Source organism: Argopecten irradians, chromosome 8 (assembly GCF_041381155.1).
Source record: "Argopecten irradians isolate NY chromosome 8, Ai_NY, whole genome shotgun sequence".
In the NCBI taxonomy this organism is placed as follows: Eukaryota; Metazoa; Mollusca; class Bivalvia; order Pectinida; family Pectinidae; genus Argopecten; species Argopecten irradians.
Genome location: NC_091141.1, coordinates 21,189,807 through 21,204,720, shown reverse-complemented (window position 1 = coordinate 21,204,720; position 14,914 = coordinate 21,189,807). Strand labels below are relative to the sequence as shown.

Sequence of the window (14,914 nt, the reverse complement as noted above, 5' to 3'; positions counted from 1 at the left end):
AGTAAATAAGGTAAATAAAATAATACTCATTCATTGTAAAGAATTCTAATCGACTTGTACAGTTGTTATTGTAGAACGATTCATAAACTTATGTACTTAGAAATAAGACATACATAATGTGCATAACACTGATTAAAAGTAACAAAATAACTTGGTGTCGGACAAATGATTCTTTCATACAAACAAGTGAATTCAACTTTCCACTGTCCAAAGGGACAATTGCATAAAAAGTTGATGTCGACCCCTGTAATATGTCATGTTCTATACCATTGAAATTTCAATTCACAAGCAAGACTTCCATTTCTGCTTCAAAAAATTAACATAAATCAAATTTTAAGCCGAAAGCCAGCCATAACTGGAACAGGACTTTTTCTATTTTAGCTTTATGTCACTTACCTTGAGTTGTTGGATCTGTCTGTGCGTCTGGGAAGGGTTGGCGACATAGGTTAGTTACCATACTATCTAGGGAATTATCGTCCGATGTACTCCATCCATACATTTCTAAAAGGCAAATATCATAACAATATCAACGACGAGACAAGTTTAGTGTTGAAATCCGATATTTACAATTATATCTACTGAATTTATTTGTACAACAATTCATTGATCCGTTTTCAAATTCAGATATTGAATTCACAAAAAGTGAGTCCTGTGTCTCAATATCTTTATGAAATATTTTTATCCTTTTTAAAAAGCTTTTTTTTAAAAATCTTGATCATTGAAAAAATACTGAATACAAACAAACTTACCGTTTTCGTTCTTCTAAGGAAACTTCTTCACCAAACCAAAAAAATACCGCTTCTTGTTATTCTGTTAAGTTGTGCCTCAAACTAAGCATCGCTCTCCACAAACTATGTAGAATAATTAGGGATCGAGAAATTTTGATTTGAGACAAAGGAAACACATTTTGCTTCATTCAAAACTCCTAAGAAATACAAAAGTCTTGTGTTGTCTGTATATTTCTGACTTAGAATGCCACAGAAAGCTTCTAAACAGTCAATTCTGTAAAATATCTCTCCATATGCAGATAAAGTGTAAATGATAGAAGTTTTGGCACAGAAAATCTGATACAAAAGTTTTCAAAACAATGGATATTACCAACCACAACCTGAAAGCTACTTTGTACAATGAAACCAACCACAATAAAAACAAAACCAGTCATCAAACGTCCTACACACCTAAGAACCATCGTCCTTGTACATATTTCTATATAAATCAATATATTGGATAGCTCAAACACAAATTCCTCTATAAAGTTTGAATTGATGTTTTATCATCAGTTACAGTACCAAAGCTCATGTCAGAAAAACATTCTACAGGATCTATATCACATCGTCAAAAGTAGGTCCTCAAACACTCTCCCCCCACCCACCTTATTTTATATCTTGAGGCTTCATTTCAATACATGTATTGTTTAAGCACTCTTTCCAAACAAGCTTAGTTTACATTTGAAGATGAGAAATGTGTCCCCCCATCCCAAATATTTGTTTGCCATACAGAATCAACAGTCCTTTTCAAGAACATCCTTGTGCTATAATTCATTTCCGGTAGCGAGAAAATCAGTGATTGACAATTTTCTTCCAATTCCTTGACAATATTGACTCCACAGATGTATAGATAATCAAAGCAGTTTTTTCCAGTCCGTGAATATATCCACAAATGGCTTTAATGGTGGTTTCCACTTCCAACAGCAGTGCGAAGGTTTTATACGACGTTGTATTAACAAAGGTTTAGTTTAGATGTATGTGTCCATGTTTGTACGTGTGTGTATTTGTTGACAACACCACTTACCTGCAGCGAGAAACAGCAGAACAGCCAGTATTTAACCTATACTATCAGGAATAAAGTTTTTGTTTTTGCCTTGACATGGACCAGTTATTCAGTATAGCCAGTAATCTTATGTATGGCCTTAAACTCAAATGACCATAGGATCCTGTTGATGGAACATCAAACAAAAATAAACAACAAACTTACAAATATTTATTTTTTGGACATTTTCAGACTTGTTTAATCAATTCATATCTTAAACAAAGGTATCCATATTACATGACAAATGCTATGATGCTCAGATGTTATTGAAAAGATCAATATTACAATATTCTTGGCTTATAATTAGTGCTCCCAGCTATGGTGGGGTTTTTATATCCCCAGACTAAACAGGTATATTTTTTTGTTCTGTTCCTTTCACCTTTACTTGACTCTGTCAATGGACAAGAGTTTGTTATGACTGCATGATGGTAACAAACTCATTACCAAAGTACAAAATGACCTCAAAAGTGTTCAGGTGACATCATGACCTCAAAAGTATTCAGGTGACAGCATGACTTCTGCATCAGTAATTAATGATTAATCCAGGTGGGGTAACACCTTGTAAACGACTAGATCAAATGTTATACAACAGTTACTATAAGACCAAGAACTAGACAGGTCTGAACTTTGACCAGATCTAATCAAGTGGTAGCTGAATACTGACTGCTCTGCTGCTTCTCTGTAAAGTCCTCTGCTCTTCTGTTAACAATTATGGCAAACATTCTGACAGTTCAAACATGACCTATTTTTCTTATCTTCATATTACCATAAATATAAAGCTTTTCCAAAAGTTACATTATCTTTTTTTTTTGAGTGAATTTAGTTAAAATATCAGTCTTTGCCATTTTTTGAAAAGTCTGACTCTCTGTACTGTTTGAACTGTTCAGATATCAAGCACCAAACATGGGTAAAACAATGAAATTCAACAAAGGCATGACTGAAGTCTTTCCAAGCTAAGCAATCCCTGATGCCTCAGTTACTTAAAAATTTTGTGAGACATATTTTGTAATTGTTTCGATTAAATTTGTTTTAATTACATGCAACCTAATAAGGCAAAGAGTTCAGTTAGTTTTCTGAAGGTGTTTGAACTGCAGAAACTGTTGGCCAGATCTGTTAGCTTGGATGACATTCAACCTTTTGACCTCTCTAACCTCTGGAATGCTCATCAATATGAACCATCTAGAGGAATCGGGAGGGAGAAAAGGTTAAACAGAGCAAACTATACACCACATTACGATATCTAATATCAAATATTGTACACAAAGTATGTAATGTGGGACGGTGTTATGTCAATACATTTCAGTTTCCATGGAAAAACATCCAAAATAGGAACTGTGTGTCTAAACAACAGTGAAAAACAAATGCACTGTATCGAGTAACACCGCATCACAGAATTTGGTTTCGTGTCATTTGTGCAGGTGGTTTTTTTTTTAATTTCTTGACAGTCCCTCGACAGTCCATCATTCCAGCAATGCAACTAGAGGATTTGTCACATCATCTTACAAGTGTAGACTTGGTCATTCCATAGTTGTGTTTGCATTAAATATATAGCGACCCTTTCAACCATTAATTACCAAATATTTCGGAGAATATCAGGGTTTTATTTTCACAAGACAGCTCAAGCGACATTGTTCGAAACAGAAACCATACAAATGTCCGCCACAACGAACGTATAAAAGGACATGTTCAATCCAAGACCAATCAGACATCGAAAAATTGTTCAGGTATATCCCATAGTGTCTTCCAAATAGAACAATTCAACATCAAACAAAATCATCATCAATTAGTGTTTAGTTTGCTCAACTAAATCATGTCAGCCCAATAACTTTTGAATACAGCATCATAGATTTAATGAAACCATCTCTCCACATCAAATATTGTTTTTAAACTTTTTGTTTTGTAATAATCTCCATGTGGAGACAGACAGTTTCAAAGCCCTATGATACATAACAACGCACCAAGAAAATTTACTTATTTTCAGTCAAATTATGCCATCACATCCAATTTATTTTAAATACAGTCTTAATTATTTCTGAAATTATTTCAAAATTATTTTTTAAAAAAATACAGTTATAGCTACAATAATTTGCTCTATAAATTTCCTTGGCGCCGTTAATTAATGAAATTTTCATGTAACTTTGAAGGAAAATCTTCAAAATATTTTCGTTCAACAAATGAAATATTGAACAAAATATTAAGAATTATTTCCAAACATAAAATACTTTTATTACTAACAAATCTTATATGAGAACATTTTATGAAGTATATTTCTATGGTGGATAAGGTTTCTTACCAGGTATTATTAATACATCATATCAATGCTCAAGGGTTCTAATTACAATATAATATGAAAATTAATAAATTATCTAGGATAAAAGAATCCAATTGGGTATCAGGGTTAGAAAAATTTTGAGAAAATATCAATCAGGGATATGCCTTTTGATAATTAATGTGTTCATTTCATTCAATTTTTGGATGGTAATATCAAAAGGTATAGAAAACGGTTATTTTGTTTACTGCAGAATTTAACCAAAAGGCAGAATATGCAAAAATGCATCATTATGTTCTCATACAAGATCATCCGACTCCAAAAAATAATCATATTCCTTATTGTTGATGAAATCATAATTTCCTTTGGCTTTAAAAAAATAAATAAATTTGAATCCCCCCCCCCCCCCAGAACTATTTCAATCTCATTTTAAATTACACACGATTTTTATTCTATGATGAATGTGTATACCTGTTCCATTGTTACAGTTACGGAGTAATCCTCACTATAAATGGTTTGTTTATACTTCAAACCACAAACCCAATGAACATTAACTATTGATTTTTTTTTCGTTCTTTAAAATGTCAACATAAAATAAGATACTGATAGGTCCAAAAGTTTTCCCAAATTTTCATGTGGTACAAGAATGCCATTTTAACAGGGAGAATTTACAATGGCTACATGTAGAACACTAGTCAAAAATCGGAACTTTGACAAAACACCAATTTTATTTAATTGTCTTTGTAGGAAATTCTATACATTGAATCATCACATATGGAAAGGATTATTTTTGGGATAATCTACTCAAATGTAGGCTTTTCCTGATGAACCACAACAAACCACACATTGACAAATGAAAATTGCTATATATAATTTTATAAAATGTAACTAATTTTTTGCTTCTAAATTAATAATGCTCTTTTAATCATAACAGTTATATATACTTAATTAGTTTGGCCAAAACATCAGACACGTTCAGTTTAATAAATTTTCCTGTCACAACTTTTTGTCTTGTGTGCGAATAAATACTTCCTGTTGTTAAAATAATTGTCTCATACATCACAGATGCTAATCTGATCTCATTATTGGTGATCTAATGTATACATTACATTTAAAACTGGCAAAACATTTTATTCTAACAATTTGAATCGGTTACTTTATCACAGATAAGACAAGTCAAATCTGGCAGCAAAATTTCAAACAAATTTTTCAACATTTTTTACAAGTATGTATTTTTTGACTTACATCTGTGTTGGTTAAAAAATATTGAACAATTGATCAAGTACATGCTAATTCTTTTCAATTCGTCTTCTTTGATGATTTAAATTCTGCCCATCATAAGCCTGTGATCTGTACAAGACAATATTCCAACAACAGAATTATCCTGACGTTTTCATTGGTCAATGTTTTAAGTTCGCTCGTTTCACAGGAAAGCCCAGTAAAGGAAACCAAATAGGACACCTACCTTTGGCCCCACCAGGGTCCATTTGACTCATGTCCCCACTTTCGTTTACAGATTCTTCGCGTGCCCATTCCTCTAGTGCTTCGTCGTGATCGTTGTCGCTTTCCTCGCCAGTTCCTGAGTGCATTGTCATAGTTCCGTCTGGAGGCATGTCAACATACATGTCCAGCCCTCCTGTATCATCCTTGTCCTGACCTTCGACCTTTACTATACTGATGTCGGGGGTCATTTCAGCAGTACTCGACGGCGAAGGTTCCTGTTTTTCTTTATAACTGAAACCAATATAACATTTATCAGCAACTGCAGCAAATGATTGAATTTCCTCTCATCAATCAATCTCTTTGAAACAAATTGTATTCTTATCTTGATATTGTTATCTTCTCAGATAAATCTGCTGATAGATTACCTTGACGGATCAAATTTAAGATTTGACATCCAAGATCAGGAAGATAATAAGATCTTTGTGAATACAAACTCAGTACTTTATTGACAATCTAAATTCTTTTTTTTTATATTCACACCAGGTCATTTTATCAAGACCTTGAAGGAGTTATCAGGACCTAAAGATCCCTACCAAACTTTTATTTGAATACAAAGAAATCTATATCTACAAACCTTGAAGGATTCTTGCCACTGTCCACCACAGGTGATGCCCTCTCTACGCCCTCACTGGTCCCTGTACTACTCTGGGACTGGGACCGGACTGTGTGTGCTGGCTGGATGGGTGTGGACGTTGGCATCGCCATGGGAGAGCCCATGGTCTGACTACTTGGAGACTGACTGGCACTTCCAATGGCAAAGGAAGGTTTAGATGAAGCACCTACAGGGGACAAGGACACTGGGAATGGTTGACGCTGGGATTGTGAACTACTAGTGTTAGCTGATGAGTCTGGGGGTTTGCTAGGTTTTGAGACTTGCACTAATTCTAGATCAGAACTGCTGAAATTTGGAATTTGAAAGAGTTCTGGGGCCCTTTCCTGTCGGAATGAAGGACCTGGCATCATATGTGATGGCATATCTGGCATTCTGTGCATGGCGGATGATGAGAATGATTGCTGTAGTGATGTTAAGGGCGATGAAGATACATTAGACTTTGGTGGGAATGAATCTTGTTGACTGTGAGATGAACTCTTAGCTGAACTTGTGGTTGAAGTGTTGCCACCGTCTCTATTGCTACCTGTGATGTTTACAACACGGAGATCAGTATTGTCTGTAATTTGACTAGCTATGGAAATGGCAACACTTTTTTGAACTGTCTGTCGAGTATCTGACGGCTTATTTGGATCTTTGTTCACTGGTTCAGTCTGTACTATTTCCAAACTATCTTCCACAATTTCTATCACACCAGGCTGGGAGTTTGACCTCCCAGTAGCACCATGACGACCCATGCCTGAGCCTAGTCTAGGAACTCTTTCCCAGGGGTCAGGGGTCATGTGACTAGTTTTGTAACTGTCCGACATACTGTGATGGTCATCTGCTCTTTCCACGGACGGACTTCCGGGGTGCATGTACATTCTCTGTCTCTTTCCGCCAGGACTTCCTGGCCTTGAAAACTCTGACGCACGCTTTGTGATTCTGTCCTGTGTTGATTTGATAATATCTGATGCTCTGACGTGACGGAATTCAACTAAATCTTGGAAAGAGTATTTGTAATTGTGTCCTGGCTGAATGGCGACACCGGTTTTGACTTTGAGAGATTTATAAAAGTCTGCGCAACACTTGATTACACCATCAACCTGTAAAAGTCTGGCCACTTTCTCCACGTCACGGACATTTTCTTCTGTTAACATCATGAATCCTTCATATAAATACTGTAGGAATGTGTTGACAGAGTCTTGTTTGATGTCGGCCGCTAGACGAACTTCTAGATGTGAACCTGCCGACGCATTTTCCATGGACTGTAGCATAGGACATGCTGCTATCAACACCAGTCTATGGGCCTACAACATGAACATGTTTTTTGTCAATCCTAACCTCAAACATGAATCTGTAGAGAACTGAACATTAAAGATATGTTAAGTGTCCTTATGTAGTAAATATTTACTTAAGACATTATTGTTGAAATATATTGCTTTGCTGGTGGCTTGCTAATACAGTGCAATGTTATCCATGCACATGTCTCAATAAGATGCTTACTATCACACAATTTCTGTATACAATACAGTTAATTTCATTAAAATATGTGTTATTGGGGTACCTTAATGGTGATGGATCCGGCCCTGATCAGCGCATCACACAGAAGCTGACTCTTCCACAAGTGTGAAAGCTGACACAGTAACGAACTCGAGTGGATCTGGTTGGAATAGAATTTCTGGTAACTCATCTTGGAACCTGATGATTTCTTCTATCTGTAGAAGAAAAGAAAATGGACATTAAAATCAAATCTATTCAAGACATAAACGGTAACCACTATATAAAACCTATATTATATTACAACTATAATAAGTTAACCTAACCTGAATGTATCAACTAAAACTGAATGTTCTAACTGATGCTAACGAGGACTCAAGTTGTTTTATTTTTCCAATATATATATACAACTACATATGTAAAACTTAGTGAAATAGGGTTCTATTAAATGTGTTTATAGGGATTTGTATTTCACTATGGATGTTTAATACAAGTTGCCTCCCATTGTTCACAGAATTCAGCTCCCACGGCACCTGACTTACAGCTGGACCACTGCTAGGAGTTTGTTGAATTCACATGGTCATAATGTATGAATTAGAATTCACAGAATGGAGGACTAAAAACTGATTGGTAAGCGACTTTATCATGCCAGATAAAGCATTTTAACTTCAAATGTTTTCCTCATTATTGCAAAATCAATTTAATTAACCAAAGTATTAAAACCTATATAATTCATATTACATGAAAGAATAGCCATTACACATTCCTATATAAAATCTCTATTACTATTATTTTTTATCACATAACCCAGGGCTTTTTTTCAATGATTTGGGTCCGAAAATCAGCCCCATTCCCCATGACAAAACCTCTAAATTTTTCCCAATTCAAGCCTTAAATTTCCTAAAATCAAATTTTGTTGAAAACTATCCAAAAATATTACATGAACTTAGTTGGTTAAGACTTTAAATATTTGTGAATTGGCTTCAGAAAAGTACATAAACTACATTGGAAATAAAAAATCTTATTAGTTATGCTTTATTTCATAATTTTTCCCAAATCATGGTTTTGTCGCACATTTTCCCAAATTCAAAAAAATATTTTAACGTAAAATTCTTTGTAGTTTTATGATAAACAGTATCTTAAATTTGTGTTAATTTCATACGAGGTTTTATGAAACTTGTCTCAAAGTTTAAATATGCAAACTACAGTATTTGTTTGTATAGCACACAGGACGCTTAAAATGTAATGTGCGTCAAAATGTAAAAGCGATGTGTGTCTTTAAAAAAAGTAGCCCTTATATGTTGCATAGAACATTTTCATACGCAAGTAAACTAACTCGGCTATTGTATAGTGAAAAAGCCTAGCAAGTTAAATTTAAAATCGTAAAGACATCATATCATCATCAATATTTATCAGGTCGGGGAAAACTAGTCCGCTAAAACTGACCATAATCGCAGGCTCAAAATTCTGACTGATCGCCTGTTTATGGTCAGCTACCTACTGCTCTTGAAAAGCCGGGGATTGTAGTACAAATCTGGCGACAGCGATTATGGGACTTCTGTAAGTTTAATTTGGGTCAGAAAGATATTGACAGTTAAAAGAAAACATTTGGCACTCACTTTAATACATGTCACATCCTAATTCATCACATTAACGATGCTTTGTCCCTAGTTATGTTCGAGACGTCCAAGAATCAGTGTTTCGGTAGCCATCTTTGAAGACCAAAAGTTAATTTTAACAGCCAATTAGAATCGTCGAATTTCACCGGAAATCGATCCCAGCTGTCTGATTGGGTGTTAAAATTAACTTTCAGTCTTCAAAGATGGCTACCAAAACACTGATTCTTGGACGTCTCGAACATAACTAGGGACATAGCATCGTTAATGTGATGAATTGGGATGTGACATGTATTAAAGTGAGTGCCAAACGTTTTCCTTTAACTTTAAAGGCATATTTGACCCCAAACCAACATGCAGAATTCTCATAATTGCTGTCGCCAGATTTGTACTACAATCCCCTACTTCATTTTAACCCTTAGGCTGCTGCAATGGTTTGTATAGTAATGGCTCTCAGTGCTGCATTAATTTTGTAAAATCCAGGGAAATGATAACCTAATTATAAATGATTATATCTTGAAAACTATTTGCATTATGTGAATAAAAGTTATATGAAAATTGTTTGTTATTGCCTGTAGCTTATATTGATGTTGTTTATTCCGCAAATATACTTCTCGTTAAGCATACAGGTAACAATACAGGTGACTAAAGGTATGTATCAAATAATAACAAGAAAACTCAATTAAAATTATGACATAAAACCAATTTAATAGAGTAACCTTAGTATTAAGAAGCATATGACTTCATTTGGTTATTAAGTCTTTGAAAAAATCCAGGTAAAAACTTCTAAAACTAATTAATATTCACAAACAAAATCTTGATAATTGTTCATGAAGGAAAGAAGCTAGTTTCCTGTTTAATTTCTGGTCTATCATCACATAGTGTATGCATTTGCATTATGCACCACATATTATCTCTATCTTAGACCAAGTTACCCTTAAAAGTATTGTTATAGCTCAGGTGAGTCCAGGTAAGTCATTTTCAGTCAGGTGAAAGTTAATTAGACAATATAACTAGAAAACGATCCTAAACAATTTCTGAAAAATTGTTTTTCAAATGCATCATGACTTGACCAACAGTGGTGTAAATCACTTAATCTGGATAAAACCCATAGCCGTTATCAACGTAAAAGAAACACCTGCATCTCATAAAACGTAATCCCAGTGTCATTTTTCGTTCATGTTTTCTTTGAACATGCCGGTCGGTCATTGACGGTAAACTTCGTGAAGATAATATAAACAAATTTGTGTGAACAACTATATTTTCTATATTGTAATCATCCAAAAATGCTTTTAAAAGCAACTAGCTTACATTTATTCATGTTATGCATTAATTTCAACTCGCCTGTGAAAGTCAATCTTGTCGTCTGTCAACACGGCAGCCGGCCGTGTGGGGGGCTGCCTCATGTTCTGTGTTGGCATCGGGCACACACTAATTTATAGGAGAAATTAAAATAATTTTGCCTTCTATTGGATCCCAATCTAAAGTATCTGACCCTTCAAATTTACTTTCAACTTCTGACACATCGCTAGCAAAGAACTGTTGTACACGTTCTTCATCACTTCGATCTATCGGAGCGGCCATTTTGACGAGTCAGTATTCCATTCGAATTCCTCCACACCTGTGCTTATTTTTTAGTGTATAATCCCGAGAATATCGAATGTAATTACACTAGAACCAATCGGAAGCATTCTACTTTTGTTTTCAGACATAATTTTAGCAACAGGAGGGAGATTTGACGATCGGACCGCCGGTTGAAAACTCGCAGTCAAAAAACGTCTTTTTACGCGTGTAGCACTGAGGGCCATTTAAACCAACGCGTATATAGTCGCGTGTAGCAGTCTAAGGGTTAAGAGCAGTAGGTAGCTGACCATAAACAGGCGATCAGTCTGAATTTTGAGCCTGCGATTATGGTCAGCTTTAGCGGACTAGGGGAAAACCACCAACTTGCGTATTATACGCAAACTAGAGTATTATACCTTCATTGGAGTATAGATTTGTTACTAAAAATAGAGGAAATTGCTTTAAAATTAACTTTTCCAAACTATTTCCACAAATCGCATATACATAACTATGAAACACAACACTAAAGCAAAAAATTGATTTATTTCCATGTCGCAAAGTATTGAAAATTGATGCAATACTTTCAGATGAAATACTTTGAGAAAGTTGCATCAAGTTCCTAAGTAACAAACACTTCTACTGCACAAATTTCAGTTAAAGATGCTCCACCGCCGACAGACCCTAAATGATACTCATTTGAACAACAATTGGTGTTTAATCGTGTATACATATGTCTAATTAACACAAAATGTTATATAAAATAATATATTTTGCTTTTAGTGCATGCGCAGTCAGAACTTCATTCTATATAGAACATAGTGCCACAGAATTTTTTCGGGATGCAATTAATTATTTCTAATATTTTTATCTTGAAGTAAAATTAGAGGCTCAAACTTTTCAATGGTGGTAATGGTGTAAAGTAAGTAGCTTTTTGTAACTGAAAAAAAATACCAAATCGTCTGATCCTGTTTTTGATAGTGAAAAAATACCATTCGTCAGCGGTGGAGCATCTTTAATTGTACTTTATTTTGGCATATATCAATGCGATTTTTATAATACGCAAATTGGTGGTTTTCCCCGACCTGTTCATATATGCAGACTATATTCCGACCCCACAACACCCAGGAGGAATAGAGTCCATTGTGGTAGCCCTAGGCCGTGGACTTGGCCTAGCCCTCGTGCGGCACTTGTGTGCATCTGCGTCATCAATCTCGTAATCAAACACTGAATCGACATCAATCGAAATACAATAGCTTGCACAAATCTATCCGCAATATGGACTCCAGCAATCTGCTTTCGCGTTCGATTACTGTGCATAAGTATTGGCAGTATCCAATAAGCCAATAATTTATAATGCAGAATGCCGGAAATTGTAACAGAATTTTGACGAAAGATTTAAATGTTCTCAAAATTAATCTTTAATGTGAAATAGCCAGTGATCATTGCTGTGATGACATATAACATACGACAAAGTCACTGAATAATCTCATGACACTTTACACACCCAGCGTGTACGTCAAGAACCAGTCGAGTGAAAAAATATGAATAACTTTGAACAAAGCCTTCAAAATGGCTGTTCCCGTTGAACAGTCGGAGCCTAACCTGTTCACCGGAACATTGTCTAGGGATTTCCGAATTTCATCGATACATTGTACTACAACAAACTTGCCTGAATTGTGAATAGGAAACGTTTGAATAATGATGCAATGTTTTCGTGAGCTGCCTTATCTTCGTATAAAAGGATGCTTCGTTCTTCGCAGGTTCAACTATTCCTTGGGCCGGTAGCCATTGTGTGTTGTTCTGTGGACTAAAGCGGGAAAGTGTGCCACCGTCTGTGCGCAAAAAGTCTGCGCAGATAACGCATTTGAGGCTCATTATAATTTTTTGTCGACATGAGGCACCCCAAGGGGAAACGTAGTGCGCAGTCGGCAATGAACTAAACATTATATTAATGTGAATTTAAGATTTTAGTTTGATTTCCACGATTTTTTCTTTCCGTTCAGTGTTTCAAGACATAAAAATGATAAAAGGCCCGACTACGTACGGCTTTGATTTTTTTTTAAATGGGAAAGTAAAATGAGATTGATGATTTTGTAGACTTGCAGGGGTTGTTAGCTAGCTTAACGTTAAAACTAACGTGACGCTACCCAAATTGGAACACTTTTTGAAGATAATTGTAAAAATTTTCCTACTTGTGATTGAATCCAGATTTTTTTCTTAAAATTCCACAAATAGATGCTTTTATTATTAATTTCATGATTTGTTTACTTGTCAGCAGTGTATATATTTATAAATACAGAGCTTGGAAGCATGCCCGGTCCAGCCCTGTGTATCAGCAGGTTTGAGTACCCAAAATGGAACACCTCCTAAATAAAGTTTGATTAATAAATGCCCAGGCATGAAAAAAAATGTTTGAATTCATTAAAAGAAAGTTCAAACATTTTTTAGTTTATTCAAGTCACGTGTCTTTCAAAAATATTCCATTCAGCATTTCTTTTTCTTATTTTAAAGATGCTCTACCGCCGACAGAGCATGAATGATATTTATTATTTGAACAATAATTGGTGTTTAATCGTGTATATATGTGCCTAATTAACACAAAAAATAACATAAAATAATTTATTCCGCCTTTGGTGCATGCGCAATCATTACTTCATTCCATATAGGATATAGTGCTAATTAATAATTTTTCGAAGATTTAGAAGCTCAAACTTTTTCTGCCTAATTATTTGTAACTAATATTCGTCTGCTAACGATTTTATATAGTGAAAGCGGCTGAGCATCTTTAAAATATACATTTTTAAAATACATGCACTGGAAAAGAAAATAGGTGACAGGTTAATTTTTGTCCAGAACTGTTAGTCGTAAACTGAAAATTCTGTATCACATATTTTAAAAAGTGTTTTCATTGACTAACTATCCTTATCCTTCTGAACATTTTATCCTGTTTAAAAGATTCAATATACTCGTTTTATCAGCTACTGTACATTAAAGTGCCCACTACCGTTTTACCGGGATTCAACGGCTTTAAATAAAAAGTTTTTTGTATTAAAAAATACTATTCGTTCTGCTAATGTAAAACGCATCGATCCTTTCCCGGGTAAATTTTGTAAGAGAAAAAAAATGACATATTAAAATTGTCAAGTTATTGGTCAGCACCTTAATTTTTGTCCAGAACTGTTATTGTTAGTATAGATTGTAAACTGAAAATTCTTTATCACATATTTTAAAAGTGTTTCATTTTGGGTAGCGTTCCTAAATTGGGTAGCGTCACGTTACACTTATCCTTTCCTTCTGAACAATTTAATTCAAATCAATTAAAAGTTCATTTTCAGTCATAACGTTCGTCTTATGTTGCCCATACAGCAAAACAGTGAAATACATCTTCTTTGTTAACATATTACACAGCGAAAGTTGCATTTGCTTGGTGTCGTAACCTCATTTGTTTAGGTCATTCGGTACGCATTTTCTGATGTTATCAGCTAATGGGTTTTTAAGAAACCTTATATATTTTGCTCCGGAAATGTAGGCAGGTTTATCGGACTGCATCCTGTCCTTAAGGATACACACCTCTGACGTTTCAGTCCCGTTGAAGTCTCGTTTCGATAAGATCAAAGAAGTTATCAGATTTCCAAATAGAATTCATCGAAATCTGTAGCAAGTTGCAAGTTTCAAATTTCGTAACAAATAACATTTCTATTCTTAATAGTTTTTTATACCGCGATTTTAAGAAATTATCTAGTTATATTTGGTGGCCATTTTGAAAATGTGTCTTTTCCGCCTTGAGTAGCCAAAGTTTTACACATTTCACTTAAATTGGCTGAAATTAAAGGTGCTATATCGCTGATATATGGTATTTTTCTCTATCAAAACATATTTTCTTCCGTTGCAAAAGTTATTTACATTACACCATTACCACTATTTGAGCTTCTACTTTTACTTCAAGATATAATATTAAAATATTCAATTGCGTCCGAAAAAAATATGACACTGTGTCCTGTATATGGAATAAAGTATTTTTTTATCATTTTGTGTTAATTAGACATATACATGCACGATTTAACA

At 34.7% G+C, this 14,914-nt stretch overlaps 1 protein-coding gene across 38 annotated transcripts in view; it reads right to left on the bottom strand.

The window, feature by feature from the left end:
- The window catches only part of LOC138329652 (myoneurin-like), an 81,215-nt gene extending 68,476 nt beyond the window's left edge, over nt 1-12,739 (bottom strand). For 37 of the 38 annotated variants that reach the window (XM_069276892.1, XM_069276890.1, XM_069276884.1 and 34 more), the window contains exons 1-4: nt 12,515-12,739; nt 7,738-7,884; nt 6,156-7,480; nt 5,544-5,812 (exon numbers count right to left, since the gene is read on the bottom strand). In XM_069276892.1, the coding sequence (XP_069132993.1) occupies nt 5,544-5,812; nt 6,156-7,480; nt 7,738-7,884; nt 12,515-12,724 (1,951 nt within the window). In that variant the 5' untranslated portion in view covers nt 12,725-12,739. Of the gene's footprint in view, nt 1-396; nt 502-5,543; nt 5,813-6,155; nt 7,481-7,737; nt 7,885-12,514 lie in introns of all 38 variants that reach the window. The other variant, XM_069276859.1, reaches the window with a different exon arrangement.
- Nucleotides 12,740-14,914: the final 2,175 nt, after the last annotated feature.